The following is a 26,662-nucleotide window of genomic DNA, read 5'->3' as shown; positions in this document are numbered from 1 at the left end:
ACGACCCAAATTTGAGTTTAGTTCACTCATTATCGCCAAAAGTGCAGGAACGCAGCGATGAGTTAAATTTGTTTGACAAAAAAGTAGACACTCTACACGGTCAATGAGATCCACCCAAATTTGAGTTCAGTTTACTCGTAATCGCCAATAGTGCAGGAAATCAGCGATGAGTAAATTTGCCTAATGTTTTCCTGTGGAAAACCTCAAAAGGACCTGCCGGAAAATGAGGAAAATTAAAAAAAAATACTCAGTCTACAAGTAGCACCAATAGACTGAGTTAATCCAATCTCTACTTTTTCATATTCGGGATTTTTTTTTCCTGGACAAACATGGAAAAACATGCGGCGAATTTACTCATCGCTAAGTTCCTGCACTTTATGTGATTTATGAGTAAACAAAAATCAAATTTGAGTCGTTCTCATTGGCCGTGTACTGTTTGCTTTGTAAGCTAAGTAAGTGAGGTGTAAACATTCTGCTTCCTTACTTTGTTAGGAGAAAGAATGTAAACGCTATACTGCCGCTGGAAGCATAATTGTCCCATTTGTATATGAAACTCCATAGATCATGGGACAATTATGCGTCCACCGGCAGTATATCAAAGTATCAAAATTTATCTTTTTTTTTTCTGGTGAAAATTTACTATCAAAAGTACTTTAGATGACCGTTGGAATATCTAATCTAATACACCTTCGTAGCAATATTTGTCAATCTAGTAGCAGGAGTTATTTATCGCGTCGTTAAGGTTATTTCAATTTATTTTGATTAGATAGGCTATGTGAACGATACTTTCAGAGAAAGCGTTCTTCGTTGTATGTCAGATTCTTTCTAGATTAAATCTTATAATACGACCGCCAACTAAATTCTAGCAAACTCGCACTGGATAACGTCTGGTAACCCTGTCCGTATATTAGGTAATTGATTGCCCCACGGGAGACGCGGTTAACTTGTCTCATTCATTCCCGATAAAGAGGCGCTTGCTTTGTTGAATAGTAAATTCATTCGCTTCCCGAGTGCGCTCCGCTGTTGCTTTGCTGGTGACGACGAACCAGGGAGGCGGTGTAGCGAAGCGACCAACTAGCCGGTCCGAATATCTATATTTTCGCTTATTTACAATTTTAAGGTTGTTTACTAAGTCACGGCCGACTAGAGGGCACGTTTCAAAGCAACATTTAATGCGCAAAAAAAAAATATCAGCTGAGAGTTTTTCGCATACGTGGCCTGCTAAACTAAGTCCGCCGCCTACTCACACAATCGCGCCAACGCGCACAACCGCGTGATGAACACGCTGTGCCCGCGTGACTTCCCGTGTCCCACTCCACACAAACAAACGCTCAGGCACAATTTCACGCACACCACCGTACGAGAACGTCCCATGTGTATACACCTTTATCAGTCAATACATATAGCTATAATGGCAAACGAATGTGTAAAATTAATTTCCATCTACAATCCTTTCTCGCCCCGTTTTTCCACACTCATGCAGAATATGAGGCCAGCAGCATCTAGTAGTCGACGAGAACGACGACAGCGAGCAGTACAAAAGATCACCGCACAAGCGACATCGGCAGCAGTAGAGGCAGTGGCACTTCCGGAGCAAAGATTCCTCGTTAATCTGGTTCCGCCGAAGGCACCCCCATCGATCGTCGACATTATCGACACCTACAAGAAAACTCACCGATTCGATCATCAGTGGCGGCATTTTCCATTCCGTTTAGGAGCACCGACAGTGCGCAGTAAAACGTGATCCCCACAACGCCGACTTCGATCCGATTGTCGATTCCGATATCGCAAGCAACCTGTTCAAGCGGAAAACCTAACTAGGAAATGCAAGCTTCGATTGCGCATCTCGGAGGAGCATCAGACAAAGGACCTTATTTTCTTGTGAGTGCATCATCGCCGCGAGTGATCGTCATATTCGCGTGAGCGTTGGATTTAAAAGTGAGTGACTGTGATCGAAATCCACCGTGTAGAGTGTGTTGTGGTGTTATTGTTTTTTTTTTAGCTGCTCCAACCAAAACAAAAACATTTACGTCGGGTGAACCCGAGCACGGTACTCTTGGCACATTACTACATATATGCCAATTCCGACCAAGTGACTGTGACTTTCGCAAATAATTTGAAAATCTTGGTACCAAGCCAGAGAGACAAGGGAACACTTGTGCAGTGGATAAATATCTTCCTGAAGTGATATCTCGCTAGACGCTAGGCAGAAAAGAAGAAGAAGAAACAATGGCAGCTGTCCAGAACGAAAGCCACGAAGCGGAGGTGTCCGTATGGATCTTCGGCTACGGAAGCCTCTGCTGGTATCCCGGATTCGAGTACGAAAAGTGCATCACTGGCTACATCCGGGGATACGTGAGACGTTTCTGGCAGGGTAATACGACCCACAGAGGGACGCTAGAGAAGGTGAGTGTGGTTCATGTATATAGTTATACCCTATAGGTACTCAGATTACAACAAAGTCGGCTTGTGCAGGTGGTATCGAAAGCAGCAGACTGCCACTCGACTCGACCTTGTGTGTTTTGTCATCACAGCAATAAGTACACGTGTATGGCATTTTTTTTTAGGCGGTGCTTATAAATAGAAAAGTGCTTCATAGTTGACCATTTGTTTAGAGCCGGTTGGCATCGTAGCCGTCGTAGCGATCAAACTCGGAAATGTCGGAAATGCGTTTAATGTTATGCATGAAATGCTCGAAATGGATTAGGTGGGCATAAGGAAACGATCTAGTTTGCCATGGAGAAAGGTAACGCATCTAGATATGTACAGGGAATTAATATCGACGGCGATTAGTGTGCCATGCGTACGATCACTTTTGGTTTGATTTATGATGATGGAGACACGTTTATCTTGAGTTTTATCTCGACGAGGATTGAGTATTCAAGTGCCTAGCAGCGGATGTGAACGTCTAGCATGATTGATTTGAAGATTCTCTATCGTAACGACACTGCAAGTGGGAATTGTATTAGCATTTTTAACTCATGAATCCCATAGAAGAAATTCAATCTCAAAGTGTGAATACTTGTCACAGAAGTATCAGAATTTAAATAGGATTTCAAACTATCATAATTTTAAAATTTAAATGAGTTGTTAGAGTAATGAAAATTGTTTATAGGATATTCAGTCGAAGCAGGGTGGCCACTGAACCGGGAAAATCGTGAAAAGCGGGAATTGAGAACAACCGAGAAAAAACGGAAAATTGTTGGGAATTTGATTCCATCCTGAAAATCGTTTGTATAGTTTGTTAATGTTGGCATATTGATCTAACGATTGATCCCATCGATAAAAATCACATGTTTTTCATTTCTTAGAACAATGCGACATCTGCATCTGGCCAATACAAATGGATAGATTTGATTGCTAATTTTTATTAAATGCTTTCCATTTAAATTTATGTATGGGCCCAATATTAGGAACACTCATTCCGACATTAGAAACATTCTTCCCATGCAACTATTTGATTCTTATTTTTTTAATACATACATCACAGAGCCCTTGTTATTCTACCAAGAATTCCTCAGTACTTTAAAGTCAGAATTAATTTGAAATTCTTGCCATAGGTCGTTGAATTTTTCTCCGAGTTCTTCTCAGAATTTGGTGGATATTAAATTAAATTTGTTTGAATGTTCAATAGTTTTAAAACAAATTATTCAAAACATTAGAACCCTGAACATCTTTCCAATTTCACAAGGACTATTATATATGTTTTTTTTTCAAATTTAGGATCTGGGATTTTTTCAAAAATTTTAGATCTAGGAGATTTTTTCTTAGTCCCATATTATTGAAAAAAAAATCCAATTTAATCAAAAAAATTTAAAAATAAAGTATTCTAAGACTAAACAAATGTTAAAACCTCAGAATCTTAGAAATTTTATTATTTTATTTTTCGGTTTCTGTTAGTACAAATCATGATGCCTTTAAAATATTTTCTTGCTCCGAGATCTTTGCATCAAGCTCAAGATTTCTTAAACAATTTCTTGATTTAATCTTTCTCTTTGTCTAATATGCGACCTTAAAAAATCCTTGACTCTATTACTTTGTAAATTTTAACGCTTTAAAATCATAAGATGGCTCATAGGTACCTGAAAAAGTTATTTAAATTGATTCTAAGGGGCTGTTCATAAACTAAGTAGACTGTTTTTGAGGGGATTGACAATGGTCGACGGTCCATACAATTTTTATCAATGGACAATTGTCTACGATCTCAAAATGTTGCATGGAGAGGTATATGAAAGACATCTTAAAAGCATTCAGGGGAAGGCGGGGAATACTGAGCTTCATGTGCTTTAGTCTTGAATTTCTTATGGTTCGAAAAAAAGTAATTGGTTATTAATCATTGCAGGGGTGATATTGAACGTACTGTCAATTAATTTGTTTCGAACCATTAGAGGTTTGGAACTGTAGTGCGCGATGCTAATTATGCCCCACCTGTTCACTAGGCCGCTCTTACCCGGATTATCCGAGAAAAAAAACACGAGGAAAACAATGTTCATTGTTTTACTGCTGCTAAGGGGGAAGAAAGCTCGAAGCTACCCGATGGATGTATAATTTTAAATTTCTTCTTAATTTTCGTATAAATCTAAAAATTTCTAACCCCGTTTTCATAATCAAATTTATAAAAATATACTTTAGTCGGAAAATAAAAGCATTTTAAAATTATTCTTCAATACCTCGCCGTGCTAAATTATGAAACCATAATCATTTTTCTATTCCTCCTATTTGCCACAAGCGGCGCTTCCAGCTTTTTCCAATAAGGGGAATAGGTTTTTTTTTAGATTTTCTTCGTCCTACGGATTGGCAAATCAAAGTTGGTACTCGTGGAGAATAGAAGAACTATGAAAGTGATGATGGTTTCAAAATTTTACACGGGGAGGTATACGAGTGCAATCTTAAAATGCTTTTATTTTGCAAATTGAGCATTTTATTTAAATCTGGTTAATGTTACGTTAGTAGAAAACTAAAGGACTACTCAAAAGACATATACTATAGAAAAAATAATTTCTTTTCAGATTTTTATGTGTAGACATAGATTTCAGCTTTTCTACCACTGTAGCAGAAAGCAGATTTAAATAAAATGCTCTATTTGCAAAATAAAAGCATTTTAAGATTGCGCTCGTATACCTCCCCGTGTAAAATTTTGAAACCATCATCACTTTCATAGTTCTTCTATTCTCCACGAGTGCCAACTTTGATTTGCCAATGCGCTCTAATAGGATTCATATTGTAGCTAATGAACTAACGCCTCGGATCAAACCTATTATTGATTTATGCACGGTGAAATCAGTGAAGTAGCGCTCTACCCTAGATTTAATATTATTATTATTTTTTTATATTTATTAATTCCGAATTTTTGATCAGCTTGAATTAAATTTTTGAGTATCAAATCTAAATTATATTTTTAACTAAATAAAATAATATTATATTATCGTCAAATGGAATTGGAATCTTTTGAATGGACTTGTAATGATCAGATGTTCTGATTTCTCGTTGGGAAGGATATTAGTTACCCTTTATTTTTGTTTAAATAAGCATGTCACATGGTGACATATACGGTGGTTAATTCGATTTGTTTTCGTCAAATCAACCAACAAGCCATTTTAACGAACCCGTAAACTGATTGATTACAGTTCGTGCACAGACAAACAGACGTAACTCTTTGAAAAAGTTTTTCTTGAAAACATAGTATCTCAAAACATAGGACCTCAGTAGCGACATCTTTCAGGCTTCTCGCGGAAAACAAGCTTGCTCACTAACTCGCAAACAATATTGCATAAAAGTTCTATAGAATGTATAGAAACGTCAAAGTGATCCGATGCCAGCGCTGCGGCGAGTAGTTCGCGGAACTGATAATATTCAAATCAACCGTTAAATGCGTGAACGAAGATACACAATGAAGAGTTACGTCTGTTTGTCTGTGGTTCGTGAGGCGTATTCAAATATAAAAATTTCCAGTTGACTCTTAAGGCCGGCGCACAATACGCCTTTTTAATGCACCACCAACGTAGAGTGTGCCACGCGAGTTCGAGAAGAAACGTCAACCAAACTGTTTGTTTACATCAGAACAAGTATTTTCCCCAACGCAAATAACAGCATTTTTCATTCAAAATCTTGCCAATTTCCATCGGTAATTGTCTTATTGTAAGATTTTCCACAAATCTGAACTGATTTGCACCTTAACTATTCACACACAAGAAATCCGGAAGATCGTAACCACTAAGGCACTTTTCTAATTTTCCATTTTTCTCAACAAAAATGTTCCTGAACACCAGCAGGATCTTTTCAAAAACGTTACAGAATTAATTTTTTCAACTGTAGATTAAGTTTTGCAGCATCTCAGATGAATTAATTTATCAGCAAAAGTAAACAGTGTGCTTCCTATGTCTCAAGGCAAAAATTTATGCTCACAACACTCTTTTTGAAGTTCTCCTATTCACCACCAGAGGTTGAATCGATCGTTTAATTTCTTTTAAAAAGACTTATAGCGTCATATTAAAAAAAAAGAATAGGCGAATCCAAAAGAAACTAAGTGATCGTTTCAGCCTCTGGCGGTTAATAGGGGAACCCTCAAAAGAGTGATGACGGTGGAAATTTTCACCGTGAAGCATAGGAGGAGGACAATATTTTCACCTTTCCTGATTAATTTATCCACCGCAGGTGCTTGAAATCATCATCATCGTGGAATATTTTGTTTTCTGTATCGGGTTTGCAGTGATCCGGCTGGTGCTTTCATATATTTTTGATAAGAAAAATTAAGATTTATTAAATTGTCCCAGCGGTTATGATCTTCCGGATTTTTAATGTGTGGTTATTTCAGCTGTAAATCAGTTCAGATCTGTAGATAATCGAAAAATACGACCACTCCCGATGGAAATTTACAAGTTGTACAATAAAATGTACATTGTTTTGAGTTTTGAAAATCGTTATTATGATGTAAACAAATGGATTTGATGACATTTCCTTTCAAAATCGGCTAGCGCACTCTACATTGATGGTGCATGAAAAGAGCCTATAACCTTTAACTCCAACGCAGGCAACGGCTGTAATTGCATTAATTCCATTAATACTGCTTTTTACGCAATATACATCTCTGCAAAATATGTGTTTGTTAGCTGCACACTCAGCTACGTTTTCCTTGTTCGGTAATTTTTTACCGAAAAAAAAAATCGGCTAAATTTCTGTAAAAACTTGTGTAAAGATTCCTATTCGACATAAGCGCCACTAACGGCGACTTCCCCCCTTAAAAACTCTCTTTGCAAACATGATGGCGCTGGCGTTGCACAACTTACACTAGACACTAAGTGCTGGTAGCGCCAAGTGGCAATTTTCTACACATAATTTATCGATACTAGCGCCAAATTGGTCGAAAGTGCAAAAATTATATAAGCGAATCCAATGGAAATTAAGCGATCGTTTCAGCCTCTGGTGGTGAATAAGAGAACCATCAAAAGAGTGATGAGGGCTGAAATTTTCGCCGTGAATCATAGGAAGAGGCAAAGGTTTTTTACCTTTTCTGATTAATTTATCTATCGCAAGTGCTAAGTAATCATCATCCACATGGAATATTTTGTTTTCTGAATCGATTTTGGAGTGAACCGGCCTGTGCTTTCACATATTTTTGTTAAGAAAAGTGAAGATTTATAAAACTACCCCAGCGGTTATGATCTTCCGGATATTTAATGTGGTGTTATTTGAGCTGTAAATCCGTTCAAATATGTGAAAAATGATAAAACAAGGCCCCTTCCGATGGAAATATGCAAGATACGCATAACAATATGCGTTAATTTGAGATGTAAAAAATTTAATTTGGATCTAAACAAACGGTTTCGTTGACGTTTCCTCTCATAATCGCCTAGCGTACTCTACATTGGTGGTGCATAGAAACAGCCTATAGGAAATCAGGAGATGCTAGCGTCACAGAGAACAGACGTCCAAGCTCGGTCAGAAACTTGTCTAAAGTTAAGTGGAAACGTCGCCGTTACGTAGCGCTAGCATCTCCTGATTTCCGCTATAAATTTTGCACTTTCGGTCAATTTGGCGATAGTATCGATAAATTACCTGTTGAAAATTGCCACTTGGCGCTACCAACTCTAAGTGTCTAGTATAAGTTTTGCAACGCCAGTGCCATCATGTTGTCAAAGAGGTTTTTTAAGTGGGGAAGTCGCCGTTAGTGGCGCTTAAGTCGAATAGGAATCTTTACACAAGTTTTTAGAGAAATTTTGTTCGAGCCTCAATGTCTTTTCTCTGTGACTTAACTGATGAATCTACGCGAAACTGCACCAGTGCATGCATATTCATGAATATTTTAATTGAATGTAGCGTGCAATGCACTTGAATTTGTTATGTGGGATCTTTCATCATTCCATAGTTAGAAACACGAGAAATTGGCGTTGACGGCGACTCTGTAGCTCTTTATTCCTATGAAAAAAATCATAAGCAAACGTCAGACTGTGCGTGAAACACGGCGGACTTTGTACTATCCTTTCACTTCACCGAAAATTCCCATAAGAAACTGTCTAAATTTGCTGGAAGAGCAAATTTTTCGACGGTGCCGTCAACGCCAATAAGTGTTTAAAACACATTGAATCAATGTGGAAAACAAATACAATCATTGTGATTGATCAATTAAACAGGCAAGTGTTATTACACATGAATCTGACGTGCACATTTTTTGAGTGTATCAAGACCAACAATTGAAATGGCCTTAACTCCATTTTGTAAACCATTTTCTCGCGAACCGAAGTCCGAAAAGGCAAACTAACATAATGAACAGGTAGGGGAAATTCTCCTCTACCCGATTGTGGTTTAGGTTTGCGAATGAATGTTTCGGTTCGCGAGAAAATGCCCTTACAAGGTTTGTTTACAAAATGGAGTTAAGGCCATTTCAATTGTTGGTCTTGGTATGTCAATTTTCAATTAAGCAGCTGCCGATCAGATACACTGAAAAAAGTTTTCATATACTTTCCATTGGGAACGCACATAATACTTTTCCAATAACAAAATTAATGATTTTTATCTGAAATTCACATGATCACGTGAATTCTATGTGATAAATCACATAAACTTCATTGGACACATAAGGTTCATGTGATTTCGTGGTGCGATTTCCAATTATGAGATCACATGAAAGTTATGTCACATCGGAAATGTGATTTAATTTTTGAGCTTGAAAAATCTTGGATGAGACCACACGGCGAACGAGAACGACTCAAATTTGAGTTTAGTTCACTCATAATCGCCAAAAGTGCAGGAACTCAGCGATGAGTTAATTTGCCTCATGTTTTCCCAGGTTTTTCCAGGGAAAAATTCCCGAATTTGAGAAAAGTAAAGGTTAGATTCACTCAGTCTATTGTAGGGTTACCATTTCAAAAAAATTGAAAAGGAGGACATTTCATTTCAATTTTAGAGAAAAGGGAGGACATAGTATATATTTTGTATCATCAATGGAGGAGGACAACGAGTTTTTATCAAACGTTTTGAAAAAATATGCACTTACTCAAAATTTATGATTTTCAAAAGGTGTAGTGTAGTGTAGTCGTCATCAATTAGATTATAATCATTATTCTTTAAAGGAAAAAGGGGACGTCATAATTTTTTGGAAATTCAAAAGCAGTTTTTTCGTTTAAACCGAATAAATTTGAAAATTAATGACGCTCCCTTTTGGTAATTGGTAGTTTTTCTATTGGGTTACGTCCAATTAAAAAGCAGTAATCCTTTCTAACGGATACTAGGGTTTTTGATCTAATTTCCGTCCTACTAGCACAACCCACGCGTTACCTCTCTTTCTGGAACGGGTTTTTAACAATAAATGAAATGTTACTATCAAAGATGACTTCTAAATTTATTCCCCTTTCCAAAGTACCGTTGAATTTGATAAAGAGCTACACATTGTTGAGATATTGTTAAAAATCTAACACTGCTTCTTGATTCCATATTCGTCCTACGAATTTCAATTTCGTCCAAACGCATTGAAACGCCATTGGATTTTCTTCGTCCTACGGATAAAGGTAGAGAAAGCGAGTTTGCTAGGAGCGCTTCTGTTGATTTGAGAACAATGAGTGTAAATATTCACCCAATACGCTCTAATAGGCTTTGTTTTGTAGCTTGTGAACTAACGCATAAGTACAATCGTATTACTGATTTGTGCACGGTGAAATCATTGATTATACTGATGTTTTCTGCTCGATAGAACGGAAATGGACGATTACGACGAAGTAGCGCTCTACCCTACTACCTAGCCTTCAAATTTAATTATACAGTACTGGTCATATTAAGGTACTAATGCTGGAATTTTGTCCCTTTAAACAAGTTTAATGGACTGCAACTTTTCAATATTGGTATTGAAAATTCTGAAATTGTTACTGCTGGTTGGTTAAATAATAACAAATTAACGGTATGAACTTACTAAGTTGAATTGAAATTAAGAATTGATTGTGCTTCAAGAAATTACAATTTTTTAAACGGTGTTCAAATAAGACTCGTTTTACTGAAATTACTCATACTTCACGTAGAGTCAACTTTCTTAAAAATACTGGTAAATTTTGAATATTTGATCAACCAGCAGCCCAAATTTCAGCAATTTAAATGCACATACTAAAAAATTGCAGCTCTTTAAATTTTTTTTGGGCAGACAAACACTTTACAATGAGCCCTTTAATATGACTTAAGAGAGGAGCAGATTCAAAACAAACTGCCTTGGCAACCTCTGCCTGGGATGTTTCTGGCGAAACTGCCAATGGAATCAAGATAGGCGATGCTCAGTTGGCTCTGGCTTTGACAGTTCGTTTGGCTCAAAACCAGCCAGTCCGCTCCTTTCCTATACTAGACCCTTTATAATATCCCGCATAAACAATAACCATAAGATGCGCCTAACCACCAATTCGGGATATCATCCCAATTTTATGTGGTATGGTCGCACCATCTAATAGCGAATTTGTTTATTATCGGGGTTGGAACCAGTTCCAACCCGTGCGAACCCGAACTTTTTGTCAGTGCGAACCTCGACCCGTGCCAGGTTTTAAAAACAAACGATCAAACTGACGTTTGCTAGAAAACAAGCAGACCCAATATTGATACCCGATCCAGGTTGGAACTGAATAATAAACGAATTCGCTATAAGATATCGTCAGTATATGGTACACGTTTATTAGGGATGACCGGTTCTGTATACATAACTGGAAATGAAATAATGAACAGTTTTGCATGAAAACGTCAGTTTAATAAACTTCAAAACCTTTCAAATAGGATGAGTTTGCCTCAAAATAAATCGAAACATTTATTTATTAAAATTTTGCTTGAAAATATTCAAGAGGTCGTATGAATAAAAGCGTTTACTTTACTTTTCCCGTAAGAAAAGCACGGGAAAGTAAAGTAAACTCTTTTTATTCATACGGCCCAAGGATTAAAAAGGAGGATATTTTGAGGCAAAAGGAGGACATGTGAAAAAATGTTAAAAAAGGAGGACATGTTCTCCTTTAGGATACCATATGGTAACCCTAGTCTATTGGTACTACTCCGAGACTGAATAAAATTTTCGTCAATTTCCTCATTTTCCGGCAGATTTTTTAGGTTTTCCACAGGAAACCATTAGACAAATTTTACTCATCACTGAGTTCCTGCACTTTTGGCGATTATGAGTGAACTAAACTTAAATTTGAGTCGTTCTCATTCGCCGTGCACATTCAAAAGCAAGAAAAGCTTCTTACATCGCGTTGAATATATTCTTCTCGCTTCCACCACCTTGCTTTGTTGCCTGCTCTACTGCTGCTGGTGCAAAGGAGGCATCAAATCGCTTCGCTCATTCTCTTTCACACTTTCTACGTGAGTGCGGTGCTCAAATGCCATATGGAAAAAGTTACAGCCTACAGACCGGCAATCGCTAGCGCAGCCCGTTGGCTCGGAGTCTGTACCCGGCGGCGTAGTTTGAGAAAGCATACTTACCTGGCATAGGGGTTACCGTGATCATGAAGGCGGTTCCCCCAGGGTGAGGCCCTTCCATTGCACTACGGTTGGGTTGACCCCTGCGATTATCCCTCATGTGGATAACTCGTATGCGCAATTTTTGATAGCCGGGACGTGCGTACGCGCACATCCCGATCCTTAATTAATAATAAAATGTCACAGAGACAACTGTAGAACTCTGATATTAAGCAAATGTCGGTGTATTGCCCTCTACGGTGAATGGTATTTTTATAAAAAATATCGGTATCGTGAACCCATTTCTTTCATGTGAGGCTTGTTTCAAAATGTTCTATCGGAGTCATAACGAAAAAATATATTATTTCCATGCTAATAATTCCATATGAAAGGGGCTGCGATACTTCTTTTTTTAAATATTTTTTCTCTCAGAGCCACCGTGACGCCACAGAAAATACTGCAATGCACACATTATTTTACGATATTTGAGATTGAGATTGAGATTTCTGCTGACAATGTTCACATTCAGTAATCACAATGCGCTGGTCAAGCTGAAAACCAAAATGTCAGTCGACTTGCAAATTCAGGAGTGCATGAAACCGTCGTCCGTCGGGTGCTGCAAACTGTTTAGGTACTATGACCATTTTTGCTAGCTAGCAGCTCATCAACGGCAGTGAACAAGCACATACAACCGTCAATAGGGGTAGAGTGGTAAATGGTAAGAAATTCATTCTCTTTGACGCGAAGCTAGATGATGTGAGAGGGAGAGATGAGAGGGCAAAAGGAATGATTATTATGACTGTTGTTGCATTTTTGCTACCAACAGAACTGATACTGGATTTTATACATCGATAGAGCAGTGCGGTCAACGATGGTGTACTGTGGTGGATATGTTTGGTTGAGTCACAATTAAAATGTATGTTTGAATTTATTCAAGCATACGAAGTTTTTGGATAGTTCGGTCATGTTCGACACTTGTTGTTGATTTGTTCCGAACTTCTTAAATGGGCATTTCACGCATTAATCTTAATAGAGAATTTCTTGTAGGAATTTTTCACATGGAGAATTCTTAGATCAGCAAATTTCTTATTATGGGCGATATTTTTCCTGATTGATCGGTTTTCGAAACAGTAGATGTGTCAATAGGAGAGTTCTATGAAAATTTTCATCTGTTGAATTTTAGTGAAAACTCAGCAAAAGGAACACAGCTTAAATATTTTCAATATTCTCGTACTTGCCTTATTTGCTTTTTTTGTAGGCTGCTGCAGCTTTCTGTAAATTGCTGTAAACATATAATATGGGTACAGCAAGTACAGGAACATGATTGTGCTTTTTGCTGCACATAATCTTACAGAAAAACAAATTCGGAAACATAACTATTGCCAAGTCATTTTCAGGAAAATCTGGACCAGTTAAAATATAACATCTGAAATGCTTAAAAAAATCCAGTTTTAAACAAAATGATATTGAAATCAAAGTGATGTGCCAATCTCCAGCAATAATCGGCCGGTATGATCATCTAGAATTTATTTAAAGTACTAGAATTATATAAAGCAAATAACTTGTTGGCATTGCAGAAATCATCCAAAAGTTGAAAAGTATTGACACAGTGTGCCCAAAAAGTTCAAATGTCCATTATGTGGACCGTACACGATTGCTTTTATTGACAATAATCGTATTGTCAATACATTTTATATTGACGTATTCACATCATCAATATTATTGTCAATACTTGTAAGTATTGACAATATTTCTTACCGTGTGGGGTTTGCTTTACGCAGCATTTCAAAAATTGAGTCAAATTATTGGGTTAAATACTGCAGAAAATATGTTTAGAATTGTTTTTTAAACTGTAACTTTTTAAAAAAGAATGAGAAGCAAAGAATCAAGCAAATTTGATGGGATGGATTTTTAAAAATTAATAATCGATTTAGTTCTTACTATTTGATGCAGTGCCAGAATTTAAAGATTTTATTAGTTCTAAATAATTCTAATATTACCCTGAGGCTGATCAGATTTATCAGAATTAGAGATTAGATCAGAATTTTCAACGTGCACAAAATTTGAATCCATCACATCTATTCTTTCTATTCCCAACTTATCCCTTCTGCATGCACACAAATTATTAAGCAAGCCGTGCAGTTTCTCGCAGTTTTTAGGTCTACCACGAAGCACTCTGCCATAATCGCTGTCAGTTTTCAACGATCTCATTAAAATAAACGATGGACCATTCGTTCATAATCGGTCACGGGGACAAAAGCATCAAGCGCATCATGGAGGAGACGGCAACGCACATCCACTTTCCGGGATTAAAACGAATGAATCCGAAGGAAAAGAGGATTCAGGTGTCGGTGTATAGTAGCTTGGAAGGGGCCAAACTGCTGATCCTAGCCCCGGGAAAAGCATCACCGGACAATGGAACCGCCTTCGTCGAACAGGTGCAATAAGAATTCATTTTTTCTAATCGGCCCAAGTTGTACTCTTGGCTGGGGTTGGTCATGAGCTTGAAGAAGGAAGCCGCCCGCTGGCTGATGGAATTTCTGTACGCGAATTTTGCGAATCAAATTCCCGTCCAAATAGAGCTGGGATATTAACCGGAACCTAGTGATCCATCGCCATTTACTTATACACTTGTTTTTTTCCGCTGCACCTAGTTAGAAACGAGCAAGTCTGACAGCCACCAAATCTGACAATAAATCATTATTTGTTATTTAATACAATCATGGAAAACATTTTGTTGCTGGACATATCGAATAACATTTGAAAATGGTCTAAAATGTTGATTTTTCATAATTAATATTTTGTGATCCGCATTAACTTAAGAACGTCTGGACTTAGGAAAAAAGTTCATGTAAACAAATTTAACAGAAATTATGCGAAAATCTAAATTAATTATTATTTTACTAAAAAAATGTGCAATTTCATTATATTTTAAAAATCAATAAAACTTAAAAATTACTTAAAACGTCAATTTGTTTAAGTTTATCACATACGACCAATTCAAAACGCACTCCAGACTTATCCTCTTCGCGTTCAGACTCGTATCCCTCTGAAATTTTTTTACACCGCTCACATCCATTCCATCCCCTGATCCATTCCAATTTATTTTTTTCTATCCTTGCTCCATTTTCATCAAGACGACACACTCAAAAAAATCCCATCAATTATGTTGTCCCTGAAAATCCCAAGTAATTATTAAAGTGAAAAAATGCATCCAAATGAGTGTCGTTCCCCCTGGATTTACCATTTAATTCTTGACATCACATCGTGGCACTCACACACAGTTTACCTAAACTACGGGTTACTTCACTATTCACATGACCATCACGAATAACTTCATGCCAATGAATAATTTTATTATATTGCTAAAATGAAAGTTTGATAGCTTCATTTTTGAAGTCTCAGGATCTTTAAATAATAATAAATTCCGGAGTATATATTTTTCCTGGTTCCCTCCCAGATCATGACATTTATGGTTAGTCTGAATTTACTTGGAACTCTTCACATGTTCGCTTGTTTTTTTAGTTCCATTGAAATCGTCCTAGAATTCCGTCATATTTATTTTCTATATTCCCCTAAAATAATCTTGATACTATCTAAACTTTTCCAGCATTACCCAAGGGGTTGGTCACTCTACACAGTGTGCCAAAATCAAACTTGGGCACACCCGAGCGCAGTCATTCGCCCTGTTTAGTACCCATGGTTACCATTTGTATGATCTTTAAATTTACTGGCAACACTGAAGTTCTTCTGCGCCTGCGCAGTGTGCATGTGTCAGTATTTGTTATTGATATTGCTACAATACAATCCAATTTTTACAAACCACAACCGTGAATCTCCAAAATCGACTCCCATGACAGGAGGAAAGTACGTCCCACGAGCGGTTCTGATCAACCTCGAGCCGGGAACTATGGATTCGGTCCGAGTGGGACCATTTGGACAGCTGTTCCGGCCGAATAACTTCGTTTTCGGGCAACGACACTACACCAAGTGAGCCGAACATTTAGATTCTGTACTGGATATTGTCCGTAAGGAATCCGAGGGTTGCGATTGCCTGCAGGGCTTTCAGCTTAAGCACTCGCTCGGCGGTGGAACTGGCTCAGATAAATTTTAAATCTTTTGTAACGTTGGCGGAATTCAGTAGCAAAAATACCTTCTTCTTCACAAGCATGGGCACGCTACTGATCTCGAAAATTCGAGAAAAATACACGGATCGAATCATGAACCCGTTCTCCGTCGTTCCATCGCACAAAGTCTCTCCCACCGTCGTAGAGCCATACAACGCTACGCTGAGTGTTTATCAGCTAGTGGAAAACACGACATTTGCATCTGAACATTAAAGCTCACCAGTCCTGGCGATTTGAATCATCTAGTCTCGGTTACGATGTCTGGCTATCAACCCCTTCATTATCCACATCCTTCAGAGATCGTTCATTGTCCGCATCTTTTACCGTCCTCAAAAACTTCCGGAAATCGCCCAACCAACGCTCAATATAATTTAACACCTTGAATTTCACCTTCACCTTGCTTAGCATCTCTTCCACCTGCAGCCGGAACAGATTCGAGTGGTAGAAATATTCCGTTTCCTTCAACCGATTGATTTCCTCTACCGTCGGCGGTTTGTACAGCTGCTTCATGGCTTTGATCTTCCGTTGGTGTTCTTCGTCTGTTCGTCGCTTGGAATGGCTTTGCGCTTAGCGCCTTTCGATTCCGAAGATCCGACAGTCGTGACTAGCACAAAGCGTCCACCAGTTTCTTAACCGCTGTCGCTTTCCGGCTTCAGCCGCCCAAAATCGTCCTCATCAATTCGATCAGGTTTCGAAAAACAAAACAAAATCAAGAGTAACAACTGTTATCAAAATACCGGGTTGCCAAACAATTCATTATTCACAAGCAAACAAAAGTCAGTTCAATCACTTATCGGCACTGCCGTGCCAGCTGTGGCACACTGAGGTACACTGAGAAAAAAGTTGGCGCAAAACAAGTGTGTAGAGTGACCACATTATTTACCTCTTTACCTCTTGGACTCTCTTATAAATCACTTTCCAATTCCACAATTCCCTCAAACTGGTAATAATTCCCAAGAATTGGTACAATTTTGTGTCCATTTTACTATATGAAATTCATAAAATATTCTCCATAATTCAGAATGACCGTCACGCTCTTCTCAGACTCATCCGATAATTCCCTTTGAACTGCTGTGTAGGTAAGGTTAGCATTGTTTTGAAATCCTACTCAGTATTTCCTAATTACTCAAGTACTGTGCCAAAATGGGTTTGAAAGTTTTCCAGAAATTGCTCATAATTTCGTTTAAATGTCTTAAAATTTTATTAAAATCAATCTCCATAGAAACATTGGACAGAATTCCATTGAAATTATTCTCACGATTCGTATCAGCATACTCCTTAAATTTTCATCATAAGAATTTTCTATGATTTCTCTTCCGGATTGTATTTCCTTTATTCACAAAATCTCCATGCAATTGTCATCAGCGTTGACAAGACAAATTGACACCGTCTTCAACCAGAGGTGCACACAGACTAAATATTTAACACTAGACACAACGGACAACACACCACACCCAGTAGACCAGTAGGGAAAAAATTTCAGGTTGTCAACATTTGCACCGGCTGGAGCGGTAATCGAACCCAACTTTGTAGCACTCACAATACGCCTGAACGACGGGTGAAGTCGCACGAACACGAAGCCCACAAAGTTGGATGGAATTCTACTCAGAATTAGCTTGAAATTCTCGTTTGATTTCACCTTAAAGGGTGTCCACGATGAAATTGCCACACTATGAAATTGCTCTAACTTTTTAACCGTTGGGTAGAATTTAATGAAAATTTGGGTGGATTTAGTTCATAGTGCATTATTTACATCCTGCAAGTTTTAAAGTCCTGTGATCAAAACTCGCGGAAATGGAGTCGAAAGAACAGCTCGTGCGTGATAAAATCTTGCGCATTCATCACGAGAACAAGGATCTCTCGCATCGTTCCATCGCTAAAACGTTGGGAATCGCGAATTCCACGGTGTCGCGAGTGATTAAGCGGTTCGAGGAACGGTTGACCACCGATCGGAAGCCCAGAAGTGAAGGAAAAAGTATTCCGTACAACACCAATAATCACAACCGCGTAGTTGGGGCCTTCAACCGAAATCCGAACGCCTCCGTTAGGGATGTGGCTAAGAAGCTGCACCTAAGCCGAAGTTTTGTCCAGAAGGCCAAAACTAAGGCTGGGCTTCGAACGTTCAAGGTACAAAAGGCCCCTAATCGCGACGAGAAGCAGAACAAGTCCGCCAAAACCCGTGCCAGGAAGTTGTACCTCAACATGCTGACGAAAGTTGAATGCTGCATCATGGACGACGAAACATATGTGAGGGCCGACTTCAAACAGATCCCCGGCAACCTGTTTTTCACGGCCAAGGATAAGTTCAGCGTTCCGGAGCATGTCCGCACTCAGAAGATGTCCAAATTTGCGAAGAAATTCCTGGTTTGGCAAGCCATCTGCACGTGCGGGAAGCGGAGTGCACCTTTCGTGACCCAGGACACGATGAACGGACAGGTGTACATAAAAGAGTGCCTCCAGAAGCGGCTGCTTCCTCTCCTGAAGGCCCACAACGTCCCAACAATCTTCTGGCCGGATTTGGCCTCATGCCACTACTCCAAGGACGTGCTGAAGTGGTATGCGGAAAATAAGGTCAATTTCGTGCCGAAAATGTTCAACCCTCCCAACACTCCGGAGCTCCGCCCCATCGAGAAGTACTGGGCGATTATGAAGCAGCACCTTCTTAAACGACCTAAGGTAGTGAAGACAGTCGAGGAACTGAAGAAAGTATGGGTTTACATGCAAAAAACGGTTGATTCACAGGTTGTGCAGAATCTTATGGCCGGGGTTAAGGCCAAGGTGCGGGCATTTGCGTATGGACTGTAAATAAAATACGAGTAAAATGGTAAAATGAAGTTTAATAGTTATTTCTCAATCCCTGAAAATTTGATGGCAATCGGATGAAAACTCGAATTTTGCGAATCAATTTTGTGTGTGGCAATTTCATCGTGGACACCCTTTACACTTCACTGTGAACTATTTTCAGAATTACCTTAAAATTCCAATAATGTCCAACGTTGATGGACTTTAACAATTAACAGTGATATTTTTAAAGCAACATGTTTAAAAAATCTGGGGAAATCTGGAACATATTTAAAAGGTCTGGAAACATACGAGGTCTGTCTGTGTATCTGGCCAGGCGACTAAAAATCTGGAATACTGGCAACGCTGATTGCTATGATTGACGGAAGTATTGACACATTTTTCTTTTCGCTGAATATCATCAAAATTTTGCTAATTCGACTGAACAGAACTTTTCAGCAATCAAAAAACGTGACAATATTTTTTTTTCTGACCGGGTTGAATTTATTTTGAGGGATTATTTTGAGCACAGGACTTTTGTGCAAAATGCGAATAGTGTACACGTAAAATCTATTCACCTTTCGTTTTTTCAAACATTCTTTCAACAATAATATGAGTTACGTACCTTTGTAGTCGCGAATGATAAATCCGGATCGATTTGCGATTTGGGCGGAACAGTTTTTGTAAACAATGACACTTCAATCACCGATTTCGAGTAAAAAGCTCGATTTCGCAAACAAACTATACCAACTGCTAAAGGAATCATTCCCCTATTTGATCGGGTTGTTAGTTTGTCATTGTTTACAAAAAATAGTTTCGTTCAAATTTCAAATCAGTCCGGAAATGCAGTCTTACGTAAAACCAAAATCACTGAACGACAAACAAAAACTAATGTATTGTTTCTTTCTTTTTCAGCCGGGTCGCGTAGCAACCCTTATTGAGGATAACAACGTAAGTAGGAAAAACAAAGCACTGCCTTCTTCGCCCACACCCCTCACACCGCATATCTTTGCACTAAAGTCCTCCAAGTAAAGTATGGATGTCCGTCAAAGTTGTTCCAATCGAACCGTCAAAATGCGCTGCTTTGGTCGATTGCAACATCTTTTTTCAATTTTGTGGTGACAGTCTTCCACACTTTTACCACAAACGAAGTGACAGACGGAGCGGCTCGAAAACTTGTACCACATGGCAACATTACTGCTGGATTGTACTAGCCTTTTCACCAAATGTACTAGAATGTTTTGTTTTAAAATGACAAAATGGTACACTCTTTGCACACTGTCAAAGATCATTGCACACAAAATCAACTTTGTTCAAATCAAAACAAAAGTACTAGCCCATCTGGTGGTTATTCTATTACAGCGAACCACATTATTTTAATTGATTTCTTCACCAGTTAGTCGTAAACCAGTTCAAATGTTCAAATGCTTTCAATTGATAGAGGATTTTGGGGTGAATCAGGTTCTAAACATGTATTTATTTGTTCGTGCAAACAAGCACATTGGATGCTTAGATTCCTTTTTACTTCAAGAAAACCTAAATCTCCTGTTAGCATTTCAGCGGCAGAAATCTTTCAAATAAAGTGAATTGTTTTGATATGAGAAACCGGGGTAAAATACGCTAAAAACATGCACTTGAATCAGTTTTGTCCTTTAGACTATTTTAATCCACTCTCTGAGTGTTTTATGCTTATTATATTTAAATTTTAAATATTGAGTTTAAATTCGGAAAACTTTTATATTTTATTAAAAAATCTGATTTATTTGACCCCATGCTCTCCTATGTATGTTTTCAATAGTTTTTAAAAGGCACAAGCTGACTGCTAGAAGACATATTGGCTACTTCTGACAAAAGGTACTGAAAATTTAAATCAATAAAGTATCATAATGGGGAAAAAACTACAGAAAATATGGGATTTTGGGGCAAAATAGGCTCCAAACATGCACTTATCACAGCGTGCGCCGATTTATAATGACAAGAATTAATTTCTTGACATTTTTCCCAAAGAAAGTCATATGCTACAATGTGTGGTTTCAGTGGCAGACAATTTCAAGCCTTTTTGTTGCAAAAAGCCCCACTGTGCAGTACTTGTTCCAAAACTGAAGTGACCAGATTCACGTCACGTCACTGACCCGAACACCGAACAATGGTTTGGATATGCGCTTCAAGCATATCGAATTAAGGTGAATTCCGGCCTGAGCACAAATTTTGCTCCGCTCCGCTAATGCACACTCAAACCTGAATACACCGTTATGCCGGCTTTTTCTAGCGACCTTCAGCCTATACATCGCTAGAACTAAAACATGTACCCATTACTATAAAACTACTTTTATTCGCCACAGCGAAGTAGGGTAGCGTGGTTCTTTCTAGCTCAACTCTCGTGGTTACATTCGAGTTTCTGATAACTCTTCTCACAGCATTACTTGCTCACCATGGGGAAAGTCCCCAGGCCGAGGACAGAAAGTGTCAGGATCTAATTTGGTCCCTATTGTCATGGTTACACCAAACAACTTAATGCAAAAATGCCAGATCGCAATATAGTTATGTCTGAGAATGCTGGGTCGGTGATCGGGCTGTGGGAGATTTCCTAACCGATCATTTGGCCCTGGCATAGCACAATGGGGCTTACTAAGAGAGAACTTGCACGCAACCTTTTTTGTGGACCCCCACCGGTATGTTCCTTACCCCCCTTAATATCGTAAACTAATAAATTTTCCGAGGGGGATGAGTCTATCTTCGATGCAGGAAAGATTTAGTAGATAGAAAGAAGATTAAAGGCGATTTTGAAGATATCCAGAAGTGCGATGCAAGTAGATGCGATAAATTAAAGTAGATTCTTCGAAGATTGATTTGCTAGTTTGAGATTTTTCGAGCAAATATTTATTGAGATTTAGATGTGTCGCGCCCCTTGAGAGTTCTTGCAGTTTCCTAAAGTTATACGACCTTCCCGGACTTTTACGAAGTTTTCTGAAATCAACTGATGTTGTCTTAGCTTCTACAAATTGCCCTACGTCTGTTAAGACTCATGACACATTGAACACCTTCCTTACTCTTGAATAGTAGCGGTGAAGACATTTCGTCGATCTCCGCTCTCTTTGCACGTGACATCCTTTATGCCCGCTTTACACTAATTGCTATTGACCCCACTAGCCTCAGAAACAGAAATCACAACATTCTTGCCATGAAATTGCAACTTCCACACGTAACCTGAACGACCCTAATAAGTTTTCTCTCTCTCTCTTACGTCCATCCCGCAGGGCATCACGTGGGGCTGCGCATTCAAAGTGACCGGCCAGCTGGCGCTCGATTACCTCAAGCAGCGCGAGTGCACCCTCGGCGGTTACCAAACGGACTACATCAAGTTCTTCCCCCGCAAGGCAAGCGAATGGTCCGGCATCAGTGGGCAGGCCTTCCCGGCCCTCGTCTACATCGCCACCCCGAAGAACGACCTCTGGATCGGTGAGGAACCGCTGGTCGAGACGGCCCGGCAGATTGCCGAATGCGAGGGCCCGAGCGGCCACAACGTGGAATACCTGATCCGGTTGGCGATCTTCATGCGGGAGGAGCTGCCCGGTGCCCCCGACGAGCACCTGTTCGAGCTGGAAGGACTGGTGAGGCGGTTCGTTGCGGAAGCGAACGTAGCAGTCAAAAGCTTACTCGGGAATACACCGCGCCGTATCCGACGGGATTCCCACGAGGAAGTTCGACGACACGTTTCGTTCGAGTTCACCGCGAGGGTACCGGAGAAGAAGTTGAGATGCTTGCACATTTAAGATAAGACGACTTTTCCTGTTTTATTTTTACGAACGCACTGACGAATTACGCATACAATTTAGTTGATATTATTTATGGTTCGTGAGATCTTTCGTTATTTAGGATTTAAGTTCAGCTGAATTAGACTATTTATAGATTACAATCGTGTCACTCTCTCAACAATTGACTTTGCATTGATCGTCGCACTGAGGTAATCCACCCTCTTCAAGGGTAGAACTAAGTAAGCGATATAGACTACAGGAATATACCAAAAAACAATGTATTATGTAAAGACGGCTTTTTTCCATTAAATATAAGTGCTAAGGTTTTATTTCAAAACAGAAAATTGTTTTCAATTAATGAGAAACGAAAGAAAAACACTCATTCAGTTCGTGAGGATTTCACTCGCCCGGCTCTCGATCAGCTGTTCCATCGAGGTGATGGAAGCCATCCAGGTGTCTAGGGTGGTGGCCATCGCTGCCACCTGCTTCCGATCCAGCACCCTCGGTTGGACCCAGGTCATGTTGACCACTCCGGCGACTTCGTCGATGGCTCCCTTCACCAGGCCCTGAGCGAGGGCTTTCATGATCAGAATCTCGACCTCCTTGATGGGAAGTTTCGCCTCCTTGGCAATCTCCTCGAATGTGATGGTGCGCTTGTTGGCTGGTCGCTTGAAGGTCATCTCCATCAGGCAAAGTAGGGAGATCTTCTGTCGGAGCTTCACCTCCTGGGCGGCCAGGTCGGCGATGGTGCTCCACTTCGGTTTCATCTGTTCAAATCTGCAATGGGGAATGCGGAATAGGGTTTTATTGATATCGTATGGCACTTCTTCTGTGAAGCAAAACTCACTTGTTGATATCTCCCGAGTTGAAGGCCTGCAGCAAATCCACCAGCCATTCGTTATCGGTGCCCTTCAAGGACTCTAGGATGGGGTGGGCCAGCTGAAGATAAGTTACTGTTATTAGGATCATAACACACAGCACACAGCATTCTCTAATTCCCAAAGCACTTGACACAGTTCAGGGATAAATAAACTGAGCTTTTTAGCCACTCAACAAATTGAATTGATTAACGAATAGGGGAAAGTGGGGTAATGTGACCAGCCGCTTAGAAATCAACTTATTTTACAACAAATCTGTGGCATGCTTAATGCTTGAAGCCTACTTGAACTATCCATTTAATTTTAGTTTGAAAAATTACTTTTCTCTAGTGTGACTATTCGAAAAAAATATACTAGCTCAAAATGTTAAAAAGATTTATGAGGCAGAAAATAAGGTCTATCAGTAGTTTCTTATAACTTATCGTTAATATTCCTTCAGGAACTTTATAAATAATCATTGGTTTCTGATATGACGCGATATTTTTTCTAGTTTTTAATAAACATTAAAACATTTCTTAGCAAAATATTACTTAAGTCCGTTCCGGGCAATATGAGCACCACTGATATTTCAAACATATTCTTCGATTTCGTATTATTACTTTTATAAATACGACTATATCATATGAAATCATGTTTTGAAGCAGCTGCTTTGGTAAAAAATCAGTCATTTACAAGACTGAAAAAATATAGCCTTAAATATGCAATACTTCTAAAATTTAAATTATTCTACAGAACATAATAGTTTTAACAGTATTAGCATACAAAGATTTAAAATCTTTGTATGCTAATACTGTTCATTGTTGACCCTTCATAAAGCCTTGAGAGAACAGAATATTCGTACCGGTTGTTTACAAGGGTGCTCATTTTACCCCAATGGTTTTATTTCGGTTACGAAACGAACATTTTTTAAATCAAGAGCCACTTGTGAAAAGAGCATACAAGCTTTTTTGTAAACAAACTGTTGTATGAAAGGTACAAAGGTTCGTTTACAAAAAGTTTGTATGCAATAATCACATTTTGTTCTTGGATTCTTCATTCATAAGATTCAAAAGTTCACTTGTAATATTAAATTAGTATTCATGATGTAAATAGGGCTATCCATTTGGCTTGAAATCATCCAAATTTTCTATTGAATTAGGTATCATTAGTGATGATTTTCTTAAGGTGGCCACACTACCCCACTTTCCCCTATCTATAGGATAATTATTCCAGTCGGATCCCATGGGAGGATTTCAACGATTTCAACTCACCAGCTCTCCAATATTGTAGATGCCTTCACCGAGCAACGCAGCCAGTCCAAGGAAGAATGCCTGCTGAGGCCACTGATCCTTCGGGTAGCTATCCATGGAACATCCCAAAAACTGCAATCCACAGCGATAGTAGTCGCTGTGCTGACCGACCAGCCTGAACAAAATAATTAATAATTATTAGCAATAATCAAAATAATTATCCAAAACGTTTTCAATTTAATGTTCTGGCAGCACTGCTCTTCAAAGCTTCCCGAGGCGACATTTGTACCGTTCTATGTATAAAAGTGAACTCCGTCCTACTTTATCGACATTTTTTTTCGTTATGAGCAGCCACACTAAACAAAGCGAAATCCTAGCATTCACCCAGCAGACTCACCTGTAGTAGTTGGCGGCCAGCATGTAGTACTTTCCGTGCACTGGTGTCACATTGCCTGCCTCCTCCAGAAGGTCCTTCAAGTCAAGGATGATCTTCTTCGTCTCGTCCAGCTCGTTCAAAGCCTCCAGATAGATCGTACCCTGCAACACCTTGCACATCCAGAGGGCTTCGTCGCATACCTTGATCTTATCCTTGAGCTTCTCTAGAAAGGCAACCGCTTCCTTCTTGTCGGCGATGTGCGACACCACCACGGTTAGGATCTCCACCAGACCGTACGGGTTAATCCTAGATGCGTGAAAAAACATTTTAGTTCCTGGCAGTATAGAAAGACGCATCACCCGCACACACTTACTTGGTCTCAAAAACGCAAATGAAATTGTGGTACAACGCGAGCAGGGCTTCCTCATTCTGTAGCGTCGGAGTTTTCACGAATGTGTCCAACTTGATGGTCAGTTCGTTCCACAACCTGGAAAAAAAATCATGATCCTTAAATTTAGAAAAATCCAAAGCCAACAAAAACTCTTACTTCTCATTATACAGCTCCTCGATTTCGGTCCACTCGGCTGCCAGCTCCTTGTCCGTGGTCTTTTTCTGTTCGGCCAAATATCCGGCAACGTTTGGTAGACCCATCATTTCATATGGTTATTCCGGATCTGGGCAGCAAATTCTACACAATTAATGTGATTTTAACTGGAAAGCTACCGATTTTCCACACAATTTTCGACGAAAAATACGGTCCGCGTTCCTGGCTGGATTGGATGATGATGGTGTTGTTTGAGTTTGACAGACGACGATGAGTTTGCAACAAAAGTGACGTTTCGCAAGCGGCGAGCTTGGCGCTTCAGGGTGCTCGCCGCTGCGTGGCGTTACGGTCGCTGCAATGAAGGGTACAGGCATTGCCAGGGTAGAATTTAAGGGGGCAAATACAAGTAAAAGTTTTTTTTTATAGATATTTTATAATTTACTTTAATTTTTTTTTAATGCTACGAGCACGAGGAAGGAGTGATCTATGGCCCCGGTATCGCCGATTAACCATGAGTTCCAGAAATCATGTTTTTACACAACCCAAAACTTTAAACGTGTTTTTTCTCAAAACGGTGTTTTCCAATTTGGCGGGAAAGATAACTCAAAAAGTACTCATCCAAATGACTTGAAACCTTGCGCATCTTAAAGGAAATAGATTTTTACCCTATATGGCAACCACTGATATCATGAAAAAATTAACAATAAATAATTTTCAGGTCTGCCTAAAGTGGAAAAAAACAGTGAAAAATCAACTTCTTTTTCAGAAACTTTTTTCTAGATTTTTAAATCGTTTTTTTTTTGGTTTTAGAGGTTTACATAGAACAAAAATCTTTTCTGAATAAGGTCCAATTGATAAAAGTATGTTTTGTCCATTTTTCAGGTCTCTAAAATGCTCGCCAATTACCAATCCCCACCGGAGTTAAGCAATTTAATGCAAAAAACCCCAAACGTTTGCGTTGTTTCATTTGCTCACAAAAAATTCCGAAAATCGTCGAGTTTTTGACGTGTTACTTGTATTTCCTCCCTTAAGGATATTTAGACAAAAATGCAAACGAAC

General features: G+C 39.1%; 2 protein-coding genes and 1 non-coding gene across 3 annotated transcripts; 2 read left to right on the top strand and 1 right to left on the bottom strand.

Moving 5' to 3' along the window:
• Positions 1-2,161: 2,161 nt before the first annotated feature.
• LOC135698321 (glutathione-specific gamma-glutamylcyclotransferase 1) lies at positions 2,162-22,609 on the top strand. Its single transcript, XM_065218242.1, has 3 exons — positions 2,162-2,406; positions 19,737-19,772; positions 22,079-22,609. The coding sequence occupies exons 1-3, from the start codon at positions 2,230-2,232 to the stop codon at positions 22,592-22,594; spliced, it is 729 nt and encodes a 242-aa protein (XP_065074314.1). The 5' UTR covers positions 2,162-2,229; the 3' UTR covers positions 22,595-22,609.
• Positions 11,930-12,093, top strand: LOC135698330 (U1 spliceosomal RNA). The gene has a single exon (XR_010517474.1). It is a non-coding gene; the product is annotated as a U1 spliceosomal RNA (small nuclear RNA).
• Positions 22,610-22,855: 246 nt separating the features above from the next.
• On the bottom strand, positions 22,856-25,858 carry Rpn9 (regulatory particle non-ATPase 9). Its single transcript, XM_065218233.1, has 6 exons — positions 25,607-25,858; positions 25,433-25,546; positions 25,081-25,365; positions 24,705-24,858; positions 23,424-23,515; positions 22,856-23,353 (listed from the first exon to the last, which is right to left on the bottom strand). Exons 1-6 carry the CDS (start codon positions 25,711-25,713, stop codon positions 22,960-22,962), a joined length of 1,146 nt encoding a protein of 381 aa, XP_065074305.1. The 5' UTR covers positions 25,714-25,858; the 3' UTR covers positions 22,856-22,959.
• Positions 25,859-26,662: the final 804 nt, after the last annotated feature.

The sequence above is a fragment of the Ochlerotatus camptorhynchus genome, unplaced genomic scaffold, assembly GCF_037179485.1.
Source record: "Ochlerotatus camptorhynchus isolate MF236.1 unplaced genomic scaffold, CSIRO-AGI_Acam_v1.1 ptg000084l, whole genome shotgun sequence".
NCBI classification, from domain to species: Eukaryota; Metazoa; Arthropoda; class Insecta; order Diptera; family Culicidae; genus Ochlerotatus; species Ochlerotatus camptorhynchus.
This window is presented reverse-complemented; position numbering and strand designations above follow the sequence as displayed.

Excerpts from the sequence above, each read along its gene's own strand:
- Rpn9 (XM_065218233.1), bottom strand. The coding sequence starts at position 25,713 with ATGATGGGTCTACCAAACGTTGCCGGATATTTGGCCGAACAGAAAAAG. Across the intron at positions 25,547-25,606 it reads GAGGAGCTGTATAATGAGAA|GTTGTGGAACGAACTGACCA; the intron begins GTAAGAGTTTTT and ends TTTTTTTTCCAG. Across the intron at positions 25,366-25,432 it reads ATTTGCGTTTTTGAGACCAA|GATTAACCCGTACGGTCTGG; the intron begins GTAAGTGTGTGC and ends TCACGCATCTAG.
- LOC135698321 (XM_065218242.1), top strand. The coding sequence starts at position 2,230 with ATGGCAGCTGTCCAGAACGAAAGCCACGAAGCGGAGGTGTCCGTATGG. Across the intron at positions 2,407-19,736 it reads ACAGAGGGACGCTAGAGAAG|CCGGGTCGCGTAGCAACCCT; the intron begins GTGAGTGTGGTT and ends TTTCTTTTTCAG. Across the intron at positions 19,773-22,078 it reads CCCTTATTGAGGATAACAAC|GGCATCACGTGGGGCTGCGC; the intron begins GTAAGTAGGAAA and ends TCCATCCCGCAG.